The sequence below is a fragment of the Gymnodraco acuticeps genome, unplaced genomic scaffold (genome assembly GCF_902827175.1).
Source record: "Gymnodraco acuticeps unplaced genomic scaffold, fGymAcu1.1, whole genome shotgun sequence".
In the NCBI taxonomy this organism is placed as follows: domain Eukaryota; kingdom Metazoa; phylum Chordata; class Actinopteri; order Perciformes; family Bathydraconidae; genus Gymnodraco; species Gymnodraco acuticeps.
In genome coordinates, this window is record NW_022991001.1 from 1,158,820 (window position 1) to 1,176,675 (window position 17,856).

Genomic DNA, 17,856 nt, shown 5'->3' on the forward strand with positions numbered 1-17,856 from the left:
TGTGCTGCTGTCCACTTGTCTTTCTGGTGGTTGGCACATGACGATTGAGGAGGACGAGGTTGTTGTAGTCTGCGGCTCAATGATTGTCAGTATTATTTTCAGGAAGTGTTCGATTGTGATTGATCCAGACTTGTACTGTTGCACAAGCTCTCTCCTCTTCTCCTCAGTGATGTATTTGGAGTAGAGCAGATCCCACAGAGACACTGTCGTTCTTTGGTATTTTCCTCCCGCTTTGGTTGTGGTTGTAGATTTCAAAATGAGTTTTGTTGCCTCATCAACAAAGAAATACAACTCTCCTTTCTTTGCAATCACCAGTAAGCTAAGGCCTGTAATGGGATCTGTGACACATCTCTCAACCAGCTGAAGATATGTGAGGTTCTCTTGAGTGTTGGGATCAAAGAAGCCCTTGGTGTCATCATCAGGGTCGGACAGGATCTGGTTCATTTCTTCATCAAAGTAACCTCTTGTGTATGCCACCTGTACAGGTACTCTGTGACTGTGCACTGGGTCAATTATGCCTCCAGTGGCAATTTGGGCTTCAAGGAGACGAATTCCATGATCTTTAACAATAAGATCTTTTTTCAAGGCTTGGAACAATGAAATTGTGTTTCCAGTGTAGGGATCTTTGTATCCTGTAACTGCCCTTTCTGCTGAAAGCAGTTTGTTTTTCCATTCGCTGCCAACCACTCTTTGAGATACAGCTTCTTCCACTGAAAGTTTCTTGTTTTTCACTGGGTCAATGACAAAGCCAGTGGCAGCTTGAGCCTCAAGTAGAACAAGAGTAGTACCAGGAGTTAACAGGCCTTTGCTTTTGGCTTCATAGATACTCAGGGTCTCTTTGGTGGACTGCAGGTACACTCCTGCAATGCTGTTAGTTCCCTCTAAGTACTTTCGCACTGAATCCATTTCACTTACTTCTGTCACTGTGACATTTCCAGCTGTAAGATTGATGTAAAGGTCCTCATTGATGATTTGTGATTTAAACAACTCACTAGCTGTGACGTCTTTTCTGATTCCATGGAAGTTTTTAACTTCAGTTGTCTCTGTGACTGTAGTCGTGATAGTAGATTGTGTGCTGCTGTCCACTTGTCTTTCTGGTGGTTGGCACATGACGATTGAGGAGGACGAGGTTGTTGTAGTCTGCGGCTCAATGATTGTCAGTATTATTTTCAGGAAGTGTTCGATTGTGATTGATCCAGACTTGTACTGTTGCACAAGCTCTCTCCTCTTCTCCTCAGTGATGTATTTGGAGTAGAGCAGATCCCACAGAGACACTGTTGTTCTTTGGTATTTTCCTCCCGCTTTGGTTGTGGTTGTAGATTTCAAAATGAGTTTTGTTGCCTCATCAACAAAGAAATACAACTCTCCTTTCTTTGCAATCACCAGTAAGCTAAGGCCTGTAATGGGATCTGTGACACATCTCTCAACCAGCTGAAGATATGTGAGGTTCTCTTGAGTGTTGGGATCAAAGAAGCCCTTGGTGTCATCATCAGGGTCGGACAGGATCTGGTTCATTTCTTCATCAAAGTAACCTCTTGTGTATGCCACCTGTACAGGTACTCTGTGACTGTGCACTGGGTCAATTATGCCTCCAGTGGCAATTTGGGCTTCAAGGAGACGAATTCCATGATCTTTAACAATAAGATCTTTTTTCAAGGCTTGGAACAATGAAATTGTGTTTCCAGTGTAGGGATCTTTGTATCCTGTAACTGCCCTTTCTGCTGAAAGCAGTTTGTTTTTCCATTCGCTGCCAACCACTCTTTGAGATACAGCTTCTTCCACTGAAAGTTTCTTGTTTTTCACTGGGTCAATAACAAAGCCAGTGGCAGCTTGAGCCTCAAGTAGAACAAGAGTAGTACCAGGAGTTAACAGGCCTTTGCTTTTGGCTTCATAGATACTCAGGGTCTCTTTGGTGGACTGCAGGTACACTCCTGCAATGCTGTTAGTTCCCTCTAAGTACTTTCGCACTGAATCCATTTCACTTACTTCTGTCACTGTGACATTTCCAGCTGTAAGATTGTTGTAAAGGTCCTCATTGATGATTTGTGATTTAAACAACTCACTAGCTGTGACGTCTTTTCTGATTCCATGGAAGTTTTTAACTTCAGTTGTCTCTGTGACTGTAGTCGTGATAGTAGATTGTGTGCTGCTGTCCACTTGTCTTTCTGGTGGTTGGCACATGACGATTGAGGAGGACGAGGTTGTTGTAGTCTGCGGCTCAATGATTGTCAGTATTATTTTCAGGAAGTGTTCGATTGTGATTGATCCAGACTTGTACTGTTGCACAAGCTCTCTCCTCTTCTCCTCAGTGATGTATTTGGAGTAGAGCAGATCCCACAGAGACACTGTCGTTCTTTGGTATTTTCCTCCCGCTTTGGTTGTGGTTGTAGATTTCAAAATGAGTTTTGTTGCCTCATCAACAAAGAAATACAACTCTCCTTTCTTTGCAATCACCAGTAAGCTAAGGCCTGTAATGGGATCTGTGACACATCTCTCAACCAGCTGAAGATATGTGAGGTTCTCTTGAGTGTTGGGATCAAAGAAGCCCTTGGTGTCATCATCAGGGTCGGACAGGATCTGGTTCATTTCTTCATCAAAGTAACCTCTTGTGTATGCCACCTGTACAGGTACTCTGTGACTGTGCACTGGGTCAATTATGCCTCCAGTGGCAATTTGGGCTTCAAGGAGACGAATTCCATGATCTTTAACAATAAGATCTTTTTTCAAGGCTTGGAACAATGAAATTGTGTTTCCAGTGTAGGGATCTTTGTAACCTGTAACTGCCCTTTCTGCTGAAAGCAGTTTGTTTTTCCATTCGCTGCCAACCACTCTTTGAGATACAGCTTCTTCCACTGAAAGTTTCTTGTTTTTCACTGGGTCAATGACAAAGCCAGTGGCAGCTTGAGCCTCAAGTAGAACAAGAGTAGTACCAGGAGTTAGCAGGCCTTTGCTTTTGGCTTCATAGATACTCAGGGTCTCTTTGGTGGACTGCAGGTACACTCCTGCAATGCTGTTAGTTCCCTCTAAGTACTTTCGCACTGAATCCATTTCACTTACTTCTGTCACTGTGACATTTCCAGCTGTAAGATTGTTGTAAAGGTCCTCATTGATGATTTGTGATTTAAACAACTCACTAGGTGTGACGTCTTTTCTGATTCCATGGAAGTTTTTAACTTCAGTTGTCTCTGTGACTGTAGTCGTGATAGTAGATCGTGTGCTGCTGTCCACTTGTCTTTCTGGTGGTTGGCACATGACGATTGAGGAGGACGAGGTTGTTGTAGTCTGCGGCTCAATGATTGTCAGTATTATTTTCAGGAAGTGTTCGATTGTGATTGATCCAGACTTGTACTGTTGCACAAGCTCTCTCCTCTTCTCCTCAGTGATGTATTTGGAGTAGAGCAGATCCCACAGAGACACTGTTGTTCTTTGGTATTTTCCTCCCGCTTTGGTTGTGGTTGTAGATTTCAAAATGAGTTTTGTTGCCTCATCAACAAAGAAATACAACTCTCCTTTCTTTGCAATCACCAGTAAGCTAAGGCCTGTAATGGGATCTGTGACACACCTCTCCACCAGCTGAAGATATGTGAGGTTCTCTTGAGTGTTGGGATCAAAGAAGCCCTTGGTGTCATCATCAGGGTCGGACAGGATCTCATTCATTTCTTCATCAAAGTAACCTCTTGTGTATGCCACCTGTACAGGTACTCTGTGACTGTGCACTGGGTCAATTATGCCTCCAGTGGCAATTTGTGCTTCAAGGAGACGAATTCCATGATCTTTCACAATAAGATCTTTTTTCAAGGCTTGGAACAATGAAATTGTGTTTCCAGTGTAGTGATCTATGTATCCTGTAACTGCTCGTTCTGCTGAAAGCAGTTTTTTTTTCCACTCACTGCCAACCACTCCTTGAGCCACAGCTTCCTCTACAGAGAGTTTCTTGTTTTTCACTGGGTCAATGACAAAGCCAGTGGCAGCTTGTGCCTCAAGCAGTACAAGAGATGTCCCAGGCGTCAGCAGGCGTTTTGTCTTGGCCTCGTAGATGCTCATCACTTTCTTTGTAGATTCAACTCTGACACCTGCTATACAGTTTGTAGCTCCGAGGTATTTCTGAATCGATTCCATCTTGTCAACATTATCTTCGGTTATCTCCCCTTGTATTATCTGTGTGAAAAGCTCTTTTGAGATAATCTTAGACTCAAACAACTCACTAGCTGAAACTTGCTTTCGAAGTCCTTTAAACTTTCTTTCTTTAGATGAAACTTCTGTAACAATAACAGTGAGTATTTCAATGAGCTCCTCTATTTTCGTGGCTCCTTTCTTGTATTGTTGTATAAGCTGCTCCCTTTTTTGTTCCGAAATATATTCAGAGAGTAACGCTTCCCACAATGTCACTTCTTTGTCTTTAAATCTCCCTGCATTTATGATGATAGCTTTGTTTTTGAGTGTAAGCTCTATTTGCTCATCAGTGTGAAATACATGGGATTGCTCTTTGTACAGGGGTAGAAGAAGTAGCCCAGTTTCAGGATCTTTCTCGCATTGCTTTATCAGCTGATGGTAAGAGATTTTCTCTTTAGTGTTTGGGTCAAAAAATCCCTTTGTGTCATCCTCTGGGTTCAACAGATTTTTGCTGATTTCGTCATCCAGATATCCCTTTTTGATAGCAACATGAACAGGTAGTCTGTGACTTTGATTTGGGTCTATGATTCCTCCAGTTGCCATCTGTGCTTCAAGAAGACGTATACCATCACTTTTTTTAATCAGCTGTTTATTCATGGCTTCAAACAGTGATATTGTTGCATCAGTGTATGGATCTTTGTAGCCAGTGACAGCTCTTTCAGCTGAGAGAAGTTGCTCATGTAAATCTGGTCCAATTATTTTTTCTTTCGCTGCCTCATCAACAGCATAGTTCTTGTTTTTCAGAGGATCAATGATCCATCCTGTTGCTGCCTGCGCCTCAAGCAGTAGAAGTGCAATGCCAGGTGTCAACAGATCTTCCTTTTTTGCCTCATATATGCTCATTACTTGTTGAGATGGATGAACTTTTATTCCAGCAATGCTTCCGGTTCCCTTAAGGTATCCTCTCACAGGTTCATGTTGGACAACTGATTCAAGAGTGAGTTTTCCTTTATTCACCTGTTTGAATGTGTCTGCGTCAATAACATCCGAATCTAGTAGTTTTTGTGCAGAGACCGGTTTTCGCAGGCCCATTATCATCTTGGAAGTTTTGCTTTTCTCCAGTTTTTTAATGGTGGAAATCACTGATGTAATTATGGTTTCTGTGGTAATCTTTCTTGCTCTGTACTTCTCAATGAATTCAAGCTGCTGATCCTCAGTAAAGTACCCAGAGTGAATCAAGTCCCAGAGAGACACAGATTTTCCTGAGTAGTGTCCTACTGATACAGTCATTGTTGTCTTTTGAAGCTCTTGCTTTATCTCTGTGTCTGTGTACATTTTTACCTTTGTCTCAGTAGCTTTTGGCTTGTCAGTCATTGGCAGGAGAAACAGTCCTGTTTCCTTATCTTTTACACATCTAACAAGCATCTCCATGTATGTCAAATTATGTTGTGTCTTTGGGTCAAAAAACCCTTTTGTGTCATCAGTCGGATCTGTTAGGACCTTATTAAGTTCTGCATCAAAATACCCTTTCCTGTATGCAACCTCAAGAGGTAAGTGAAGACACTTCAAAGGATCAATGATACCACCTGTAGCAATCTGGGCCTCAAGTAAACGGAGGCCATGCTGCTTGACAATCAGATCCTTTTGTAAAGCTTGGAAAAGAGAGATCTTTTGACCAGTGTATGGATCTGTGTATCCAGTGACCGCCCTCTCTGCAGACAAAAGCTTTTCATGCATCTGTGGACCAATCAATTTTTCTCTGATAGCTTGTTTTACTGTGAGTTTCTTGTTTTGCAAAGGATCAACAATAAACCCTGTGGCCGCTTGTGCTTCAAGTAGGCAGAGGGCAGTGCCAGGTGTGAGAATGCCGATTCTCTGTGCCTCATAGATGCTCAGCTTTTTATTGGAGGGTTGCAGTATCACTCCAGCTACACAACTTTTCCCATGTAGGTAATCTCTCACACTGTCCATGTTCATCACATCAGTGCTGGTTATCGTTCCATCAATCAAACTGTTGTAAGTTGTTTCATTCACTATTTCAAGTTGCAAAAGATCCACCACAGAGACCTCTCCTCTGAGACTCGTAAAGTTCAGCCCTGCTTGCTGTTTTATCTCCTTACTCTCAATGATCTCGGAAATGGTGACAGTCAGTTGCTCGATTGTGATTTTCCTTGATTTGAAGAGCTTGAAAAGCTCCTGTCTTTTGTCCTCTGTCAAATACTCTGAATTGATAAGTTCCCAAAGTGTTGTGTGTTTGTCTTTGAACCTTCCATATTTAACAGTAACTATTGTTGCTTTGAAAGTCTCCTTCATATTTTCATCTATGTTAATTCTGTTGCTTTTGCTTTTGAGTGGCAAGAGGCAAAGACCTGTACTAGGATCTCTAACACATCTGGCCATGAGCTGCAAGTATGTCAGGTTCTCATGGGTGTTGGGGTCAAAGAATCCTTTGGTGTCGTCACTTGGGTCAGCCAGTATCTCATTCATTTCCTCATTGAAGTATCCCTTCTTATAGGCCACATGGACAGGAATGCGATGGCTGTTCACTGGGTCAATGATCCCACCAGTGGCAATTTGTGCTTCCAAGAGTCGAATTCCATGGTCTTTGACGATGAGATCTTTTTGCATGGCTTGGAACAATGAGATTATTTGGCCATCATATGGATTTTTGTATCCAGTGACCGCTTTCTCTGCTGAGCGCAACTTTTGACACACGTCAGGCCCCACAATCTTTGCTTTGACTGCATCATCCACTGAACACTTTCTGTTTCCGATTGGGTCAATGATGAACCCGGTTGCTGCTTGTGCCTCCAGTAGAATCAGAGCAGTTCCTGGCATCAACTTCCCTTTTTGTTTGGCCTGGTAAATGCTCATGATTTGAGAATCAGGAAGCAAAATGCCTGCAATGCTGTCTTTCCCCTGTAGGTAGACATTTACACTTTCATCTGCTATCACTTCCTTCACTGAAATTTTTCCCTTTTCCAGATCCTCCATAACCTCTTTACTAATGATATCTGCGTCCACAAGCTGTTTGGCTGTAACAGTTTCTCTGATGCCTTCAAAGACACAGTTTGTTGTTTTCACAGACTTTTCAATGACTTCCAGAATTGTTGTGGTAACCATCTTGATATTGAGCTTCCCCTCTCTAAACTTTTGAATGATGTCTCGCCTCTGGTGTTCATCAAAGTATTCTGACATGAGGAGTTCCCACAGAGATACTGTCATTCCCATGTACTTCCCGCATGTCATGTTGACCTTCTCCTCTTTGAAAGTCATTTTAGTTTGGTAGTCAATGAAGTTGAAATTCAGGCAGTCTGACTTGGAGAGGAGAGGGAGGAGACACAGTCCAGTTATTGGATCAGTGACACACCTTTGCATCAGCTGAAGATAAGTTAGATTATCTTTTGTGTTTGGGTCAAAGAAACCTTTTGTGTCATCCCCTGAATCCTCTAGTATGGCGTTCATTCCTTCATCAAAATAACCTCTTTTGAAGGCCACTTCTGTTGGTAGTCTGTGACTGTTGATGGGATCTATTATTCCACCTGTAGCAATTTGCGCCTCAAGAAGGCGGATCCCATGTTCCTTAACCATGAGGTCTTTTGACATGGCTTGAAACAGGGATATAGTTTCACCTGAATATGGGTCTTTGTAGCCAGTAACTGCTCGCTCAGCAGAACGCAGCTTTGCATGATATTCTGGGCCAAAAACTTTGTTTTTGATGGCCTCATCCACAGTGTACTTTTTATTTTCTACAGGATCAATCATGAATCCAGTTGCAGCTTGTGCCTCCAGTAGAACAAGTGCTGTTCCAGGCATCAGTATACCTTTCTTCATGGCTTCATAAATGCTCATTCTCTGATTAGATGAGAGTACAGCAATGCCTGCGATACTGCCTTTGCCCTCCAGGTATTCTTTCACTGTTTCCATCAACATCACATCCTGTGTGCTGGTCTTTCCCTTCTGTAGGTCATCAAATGTTTGTTTGTCAATGATCTTTGACTCAAAAAGTTCAGTGGAGGAAATACCTCTCCGCAGACCTTTAAAAGTGATGCAAACAGGAAGGAGCACCAGGCCTGTGTCAGGCTCCACGGTGCATTTTTTGAGGAGGTTTTGGTAGTTTAGATTTTCTTGTGAGCTTGGATTGTAGAATACTTTGAGCTCGGACATCTGGTCATTGAGCAAACCTTTTTCATAGTAGCCCTTTTGAATTGCTGATTCAACTGAAATAGTTGACTTCTCACCAGGATCAAACAGGCCATTTGTGGCAATCTGTGCTTCCAGCAGCCTCAATCCATATTCTATTGGGACTAAATCTTTTCGAATAGCTTGGAATACAGATATCATTTGGTTAGTGTAGGGGTCTACATAGCCACTGACAGCTTTCTCTGCTATGAGGAGCTTTTCTTTCATCTCCGGTCCAACTATTCCCTCCTTAACAGCATCTACAACAGGAAGTATTCTGTTGTTTATTGGGTCTACGATACCTACTGTGGCTGCTTGTGCTTCCAGCAGGGCTAATGCTGTTCCTGGCTTAAGCAGACGTTTCTTCATGGCTTGATATATGGTTATCTTCTCCTTTGTTTTCTCCAAAAAGATGCCCCCCACAGGTCCCTGGACTTGTGTGTGGCCATTTCGCTTGGAGTCCATCTTTGCCTCAAGAGCTGTATAACACAGAAACAGTTGCGTAATTGGTTTGGATTTTGAATGCATTTTCTGTGAGTTATATAGTTGTTGTGTCCATTACATATGTTTACAGAAATTCCTATGAAGAAAGTCTTTACATTGTTAAATGTACAAGCCTATGATATACATTATGTTAATTCTGGAGACTGTAGTTCATGTTGCTGTTGATAATAATAATAGTGAATACATACATCGTTTGTATAAATAAGTTTGGAGTTCTTAAAATCCCTTTCTTTTTAATTCAGTACAATTGAACAGCACCACTTACTACAGCCTCTACAATAACCATAAAGTATTATTACTACATTTTTAAAACAGTTTCAACATAACTGAACTTGATTAAGTGTTTTCCGCATCTACATTTGTGAAATAATTTTTCTCTAAATATGAAGCGCTAAGAGGATAACTTTACATTTATTTATTTCATACTTCTTGCTCATAGTCAGTTCCTCTATTAGTAGACAACAAGGCACACTTATATAAATATCTTACCTAAAGTTTTGGGCTGCCCTTAATATTACTATGAAATCTCACCAAACCATCAATGAAAATGATTGTAATTGTTTTTGCATTATGTTGTTCTTTTGACTTGCATTGCTACTCTCCTTGGTTATGTTGTGGTGTCCACAAGTTCATCACATGAAAACCTTGCTTGATTTTGAATCACAAATTGTTTGGCCAATGTGTTTTCATACTGTCAGTTATTTAATCTTTAGAAGAAGCCAAGATAAAAATTCAAGAACGTCGTAGGGTATAAAGGCCTTAATAATTGTAATAAAGTAGTTCCTAAATGAAGGGAAGACAGTTGCAACTACTTCAACTGTGATGATTTTTAAACATATTATCATGAGGGTTTACTGTGGCTCTCTTTTTCAATTTAGAATTGCAGCTGTTTTACTTGTTTTCTGTTTGTTTTTAATGCTAACACATATCAGGGAATGCAAAAAGGCTTAACACTAATGTTTGCCTATTGGCCCTTCTAGGAATATCTAATATATTGCAGCAAAATACTGAAAGTGAAATTCGGTAATTGAGTTAAGGCCATGAAGTTTAAAAATAATAAAGTAAAGCCTCTAAATCACCAGACTGTGCAAGAAAAAGTTGGTTAGTCAAAGTTTTTTTCCTAACCTTTTTGTTTCCTTATCAGTCTGCAGCCTCAGCTCCTCGGAGGTTCCGGGCCGCTCCTGATGAAGGCCAAAGGTACTCCGACCTGTTAGAGCTTTGAAACTCGGTCCCTGTTGAGATAAGGCAGGTGATGAACATTCTGCTCATCAAATCTCTCTCTCTATGTTCGTTATCAGCGTAGTCTTTTTATCATGTATTGAAATTGTACCTTTGTGTTTACCCAGTTTATCTAGGCTACTTGCTCACAACTCAATAAATACACACACTCACACTTGATGTGTAAATGTGCCTGATAACAACAAGGGTGATATTGGATAGTGGCGCTCAGTCCACTATAAATGTTGTTTTTTTTGCCAACAAGTTACATTATTTAAGCCAGGGGTTCCAAACCCCCGGGCCGCGGACCGGTGCCGTGCCGCGGAGGTGTTACTGCCGGGCTGCAAAATAGCTGTGAGTTTATCGTAATATTTGCAGAATTATAAATATATAAAAATATTTTATCATGTTTTTTTCAAAAAGTGTTTAATTTTCGCACCAATACCAGTTATATTATTTCATCCAGTAGCCTAGTTAAACTTTCACCAGAAAACAGTTGAAAGTGGCTTTTATGATGTTCCGAGGGATTCGGCGGCTCAGCCAGTTACCGGTGTGCCAAGTAGGAAGAGGAGCACCAACCAACTTTCTTCAGTCTGCGTACAAATGACACGACTTTACACATTGGGAATGTGTGTGTCAACAGAAGTTCCAGTTGCGATAGACACGGTTCGCCACTGGGGAAATGGCAGTGCATACATTATTTGACATATATTTCAAACTCGGACTTTATTTTAAGGACATGTCGGCCAGGGGTGTAGAGCTATTTGTTTAAGCACCGGCTTGGCAAAACAGGAGAGTCTGTAAACCAGTCTGCCTTGATCTATTACCTCATTCACACCAACGCAACTCCGGTTCAAGCTCCGTGTTAGAGCTTTTCAGGTTCAGAACCGGTTCTTCGGTTTAGCTCTGGCTGTTTTCACACCGCCCAGAGTCCGACTGGTAATGCGTCGTTGCGTCATCGTTTTCGTCATCGTTTTCGTCATGACGTAACCGTTTGCGTGCCTGCTTCATAAAGCCAAACCGCGCGGATGAAATCAGTTGCATTCATTTCTTATGGCTCTATCTGCAGCTTTTCCGGAGTCATTTCTGTGGTTTAGACTATATTCTAATAAAAAAGTGTACTCGTGTCAATAAAGGTTTTTTTAAAACACAACTGCTTCCGAGGTCGGTCTTATTTCTTAAGGCGGACTGAACCATGAGTGGGGAGTAACGTTAACTTGTATCTTTCATTTAAATGAACTGTAACCTTCAACCAGGTATGTAACAGCTGTTCTCAAATGAACACGTGAAGTAAAGTTTATAATGAGTTATAATGAGAGGTGAATGCTCAGGTTCCACCTTAACACGCAGACACGTTGCTTCACCATGAGCAGAAACCTTTACAGTCTATGGCAGAAACTCTGAAACTCTTGTTAAGTTTCTCCATCGTTGTGTACAAACTGGATAAAACGCGGGCTTTTTGTTGTTGTTCAGGAGTTGATCTGTCTCTGCCCCCGCCTCGACGTAAGCGTGACGTATGCGGTGCTTTTGCTCTGGCCGGACAATTTGTTGGTGCTTGAAACGAACCGGATTCCGGAGCTAAGAGGCTGCTCCACTGCAGTGTGAACACGAAAACCCGGTGCTTTTCAAGCTAACGGCCTAAGTAATGGTAAGGTAAATCGGATCCACCTCCACCAGTTGATCCAGGGTGGGACCCAAGCCAGCCGAAGATGGCAGGTTTAAAAGTGCCCTGCTGCAGCGGACCATTGCTTCAATCAAAGTCTCCCAGGAACTCCTCATTAAGTAACCATTAACGAATGATTCATGAATACAGTACCCTCCAGTCTGTTTACCAGTAACTATCTAACCATCCATCGCAGTCACTGAGAAACTGCTCATTAAGTAACCATTACCGAATGATTCGTTAATACAGTACCCCCCAGTCTGTTTACCAGTAACTAACCATAAGTTCACTGAGGAACTACTCATTAACTAACCATTAACGAATGATTCATTAATACAGTACCCCCAGTCTGTTTACCAGTAACTAACCATCAGTTCCTCAATCGCAGTCACTGAGGAACTACTCATTAACTAACCATTAACTATCTAGTAGTTCCTCAGTAACTAAGCAGTAACTAAGCACATTTTGTGTATCTTATTGTAAAGTGTTACCCTTCTTAAGTTTATCCACCATTATTGATTGTGTTTATGCAAAATGGCCAGATGTGAGGTAAATTATTTCACTGTTAGTTTGTTTTTGTGAGGCTGAAAATAGTTTGTTTGTCTTCAGTGTCAGTCTGACAGTTTATTATTTATTTAATTGTTACTGCCAAAAGAGTGTAGTTCTTGTTTAATTGTTACACTGCCAAAAGAGTGTAGTTGTTTTTATTTCATATTGCACTACAAGTGCACTACTTAGAACTTGATTGTTGAGGCTACAATAAAGATGCCTGTCAAAATGTCTAAACATATCTTTTGTTGTATTCAGTAATCAGTAATCATCTTTTATTTAAAGAGACTCTTGGTCCATTATTACAAAAAACATACAACACTCAAATATAAATTAAAAAAGGCAGTTATACCAATGTTTCCACAGAGGTGACTGGTATCGTACAGCACTGAAACACGGATTTGAAAGCAGCATAATGACAGAGTTATGAGAAACATTCAATCGACAGATGAATTTGTACATTCGATTTCTCAAAAGAGCATGGAACGTGTTGACTCGTGCGTTACAGAACATTTCACTTGCACTGCACTACCTTGGTTTTCTAAGCAGTATACGCAAACAGTCATTATATGCAACCTGGAGCTTCTTGAGGCTCGCCTTCTTATACTTGACCCACAAGGGGGCAGTATAGAGAGGAGTGCAATAAGCTCTAAAGAGGTTCACCAGAACCTTATCTGAACACCAAGAGAATTTTCTAGCCAACATGTTGGCTTGCATATATAAGACACGCCGCTGTCTATACATGTCATCATCATCAGCCATTTCATCTGTGATGATGTGTCCCAGATACTTAGTGTCACAGCAAACAGACAGCAGATACTTAGTGTTACAGCAAACAGACAGCACCTGTCCTGACAGATAGCATGTTGGAAAACAAAGGTTCTTATCCCCTTGTGCTCTGCAGATCATTACAGCGCTCTTCTTAGCATTGTATTTAACGTCAAATTTGACTCCGTAATCAGAACAAACATTTAGCAACTGTTGAAAACCAGCACTGCTAGGAGAAACAATAGCCAGATCATCGGCATACATAAGATGGTTTACAATCACATTACCAATCACACACCCTGTTTTACAGACACTTAAATCATCTGATAGATCATTCATATAGATATTAAAAAGGCATGGTGAGAGGAGCCCCCCCCTGGCGGACTCCATTACCAACACCAAATGGCGCAGAGACTGCATTCCCCCATTTGATCCGCATGCTCTGGTTGGCATACCAATAAGCCAGGATCCTAATTATACTGTTAGGCACACCCCTTTGTCTCAATTTTAAAAACAGTTTATGGTGGTTAACTCGGTCAAAAGCCTTAGAGGCATCAATGAAACCAATCAGAACAGTGGAATTCTGTCTTCTATATGTTTCTACCATTTCCTTCAAAGCATAGATGCATAGCTCAGTACCATGCTTAGCCTTGAAGCCAAACTGGTTATCTGAGGTACATAAATAGGAACATAGTCTATCTAACAAAATTCTTTCCAAGACTTTGGACAACACACTGGCTAGAGCAATTGGTCTATAGTTATCCAAGCTCCCTACCTTGCCCGCTTTGTCCTTAATGACAGGCACCAAAGTAACAGTCAACATGGAGTCTGGCAACATACCATGAGTCATGAGGCCGGTAAAACAAATGGCAAGAAGAACTGCAACCTTCGGGCTTGCCAGTTTAAGGTGCTCTGCAGTGATTCGGTCAGAGCCGCATGCTTTATTATCAGCTAGCTGTATTGTTCCACTACATTTCATAATGATAATTGCTACAATGATGGGGAGTTGTCTTTTCTCTTACTGTGCCACAGAACAACACAAACACTTGTATTTTTATTGTTATTATTTTTAAAGTAAAGTAAAATAACTTGTTACTAGTTACTTTCATAAATGCTCCTTTCAGCTAATGGGGAACTGCAGAGTTGGGGATAATATTCGTTTTTTAGAATAGATTGATACATTGCTGAAAGAGAAAAATGGACGCATTGCATATTATGATACATCGGGTGATGAGGGGAAAAAACTGACCGTATTTATAACATTTGGGAAATATTAATAATAATATGATTTCAAAACTATTGTGGCTTCACAAACCAAGAAAACCAAAGGAAACAGGAATGCAATCAAATACCAGACATTCACATACACATTCAACAAATAGAAATAACACATACAAATAAAAACAGTAAAAACAATGTATAAATGTCCCAAAAAAAGGAGGGAAAGTGGGAGTGTGTGGGAGGGAAAGGTCAAGATTTAAACAGGCAGAGAGCCAGTGAGGTTTAAAAAATATCCAACACTATAAAACTTAACAATAGTGCAATATATTTTAGTGTTTTAGGGTTCTAGATCCTATAAAGCTTTGAATTAAATGTGAATGAGACGATACAGTACCAGACTGACAATGAATAACCGAAATATTCAAGTTCTAACTATTTCACTGATGCAAATTACATCATTCAAACAAGTGAATTTGATTTGCAAAGACCATTATTTTCCACACCTTCTGTTGATAGTTTGTGGCTCAGGCTCTGTGTGATACATGATGTCATTGCCTTCAGGAGGATTGAAAACCCACTAAGAAAACAAGGTGTGGAAGGAACTTGGTCATGGCCTTCACAAACCTGCTAACTGTTGCAATACACAACAGAGAGGGTAACTCTAGACAAGGCTCCATTGTCTTTATAATCACTGTCTTCCATGTTACTTACTGTGCAAATTGTGTCAGAAAGTCAACTAAATGAGCTTTTCCGCATGACATGTTAATCACCATTCACGCACCTTAAGCGAGTAAAAAGTGGCACTCCTGTCATGTCTCAGTAGACTGAAGGTGTGTACTTTTTTCAACATGCTGAACCACAGGCTGTGTATTGTATGACAACAGCTGTCCTGCAGTGCTGCTGAATGAGGCCGTGTCCTACTTTGTAAATGTTTGAATTAGATGTTGAACATTTACTTTACATTTATTGCACCATGCTATTTGCTTATCATATCGTGATGCTCCACTGGTAATAATGTGCCTATTGTACTTAACTTTCACACCACAGAGGAGATAGTGACAATAAAGTTAAATAGGCGGGAACTCTGTCTCAGAAACATAAACTGGTCCGCTTTTATTGACATTTGAGAAGTGTGAATGTTATATACAGTTGATATTGAGCACACACACTGCATCCTTTATTTTGTTATTCATATTAAGACACTTGAAGGTGGGTGCATAATATTAAAGACACTCCTCAATAGAATGCAGTCCAACTACAACGCCACAGGGCTAACACATATGATTTAATTACCACCTCTGTAACAGTGTCGGCAAAAACAAACAAGTTGACATGTGTTTCAGATTATATTAAATTGTACAAGCAAGTAGTTACACCTCAATATCTGTTATCTACGTATGATCTAGATTACTTATTCGATTATGACCTCCTCGTCTGCTTGAGTTATAGCGCTTCTAACTTTAGCTTCAATTTAGCCAGGACAATCTGTCTAAATAGAAGATATTTGTGCCCATGAGTAAAACTGTAAAACTGCGGGAAAGTGACCATCACAATCATTATTGTCTGAGCGCCTGATATGATATCTTCAGGAATCTAGGATTTTTTATATAACTATTTTATTTAACTTTACAATATCCTAATTCATCTGTCAAATGATTGTCAATCAATTTTTTTGTAAATCAACAAGTCAGACAATCGTTGCAGCTCTGATTCTAATAATAACTGCATTTGTGTTCATTATTTTTGCTTGTAATGAAGATGCCTTTGACATATTAGATGGTTCATAACATAGATGACCTTTGAAAAAATACCTCATATTCCAGTCTTAAAATATGTTAAATGGTATGTAAGGCTTATTACATGAAATGTATTTAGAGTAAAAAGTGAAACCATGTTACTCCTACGTGTCTGAATGAGTTATATACTGTAGGCTGTAGGGCATTAACTTTAGCTTCAACTGAAGCAAGTATCTGTTTTAAGATGTTCGGAGTAGAACGAGATTAACAACCCACTGCAAATGTGTTTTCACCTTTGAAGGACACAATGTCTGCATGGCCAGTTGCACCACGACTATAGACACTCAATCTTTCTTATTGCATTCTTGACAATGAACAATAGGAATGAGTGAGGCAATGGAGTATCACTTGTTGCATAAACATTTTTGTGTCTGTGGAAAATGCCGGATTCATAATAAAGACACAATGTTCAGATAAGCCTTAACAGGGATATTCAGGTTTTCCTTGTCTTAAAATATTATCATAACATGTAAGTAAAGTTTATTTATAAAGCGCTTTTCACAGACAAAGTCACAAAGTGCTTACAAAACAATAAGACATCAACATAGGAGAGGTGTACAATGATCAATGAACACACAAGCCACATGTTAAGAAGTCATAAAAGCACCAGAACATAATTAAGACACAATAAAACAAAACTTACAAACAAAATTTAAAACAAACTAAATAAAAACATAGTATAAAATGGAATAAAATTAAGTACACCAGTTACCCAAACAGGAATGTGGAAGTGTGGTAATCAGTGAGGAATGTTTGCTTTCCAATTTTATCAGAAGGGTGTTGGCTGACATCAGCAATTTCAACACTATCTCAGTCCCACTCTAAAGAAACTAAGCTGCAGTTTAAAGTTCACTTTCACTACCTAGAAAGAGCCTTTTCTTATAGAGACTGATTATTTCTTTAGAAACAAAGAAATGATTGAAGTTTAAATCCCCAAACATTAAGATAAATAAGGCTGCTCTTACCTGATGTGTGTAGAAAGTCTCACTGTGGTTAGTCAGTGTTAGCCGGTGTGAGAGTCACTGATGTTTAGAGGTGCTCCAAACATCTCAGAGCAGTTCTCAGTGCTCACTGGTCAGATATAAAGCAGGTCCAGCAGTTAAGCCCCTCCCCTTCAGAGAAACACCCTCCTCTCCTGCCTGCGAGGGAGCAACGACCGGAGATCCCTTTGCTCTGATCACAGGATGCCAGGAATTCCTGCAGATTTCCTCAGCGCATGCCCATTGTGCTCTTAAACAATAACAAGCATGCAGATTGATCCTTTCTTACTGTACCAGAGGTGAGCATATTTGCTCAACTGACAATCATTCAAACAAAGCTCACATAATGAGTTGTACATTTGGTGAGTCTTAAAGATTATTCTGTCCAAATACAGGAGTCTTAAACGCTCTTTGTGTGTTATTGGATTGATTATTTTTCCTTTACAAATTGAAAGTGAGCAGAGATGCTAATCATCCTTATCAAACCTGCCAGGTTGTGACATGCAGAACAGGATGCCTTGTGATTACAGAGAGCATTGTCTTTGTGTGCGGACGACCCTCAGGTTTTGCAGGTTTTCAACTGAGAGAAGCAAAACAGGACGGGGAGGGAGTGGTGGGCTTAGAATCCTTAATAAAAATCCATTGCGTAACATAAAAACCAAGCTGTACTGTAAAGACATGTGAAATGTTCCCGAAACCAGATGCAGACTCATGTGTCATGTTGAAACATTGACGTTGTTTAATTACTAATGCGCAAGTGCAGGTGGAATCATTTTGTCCAGGTGGCTTCATTAGGTGACAATAAAATTCCACTTGATCAAGCGTGAGAATGCTTCCTATTCATGACTGAAAAGAGTAGACG

At 40.4% G+C, this 17,856-nt stretch overlaps 1 protein-coding gene across 1 annotated transcript in view; it reads right to left on the reverse strand.

The window, feature by feature from the left end:
• eppk1 (epiplakin 1) overlaps positions 1–17,125 on the reverse strand; it is a 20,948-nt gene extending 3,823 nt beyond the window's left edge. Inside the window, 3 exon segments of the mRNA XM_034236027.1 lie at positions 2–8,774; positions 9,925–10,031; positions 16,980–17,125. Of these exon segments, the coding sequence (XP_034091918.1) occupies positions 2–8,760 (8,759 nt within the window). The 5' untranslated portion in view covers positions 8,761–8,774; positions 9,925–10,031; positions 16,980–17,125.
• Between the last annotated feature and the right edge of the window lie 731 nt (positions 17,126–17,856).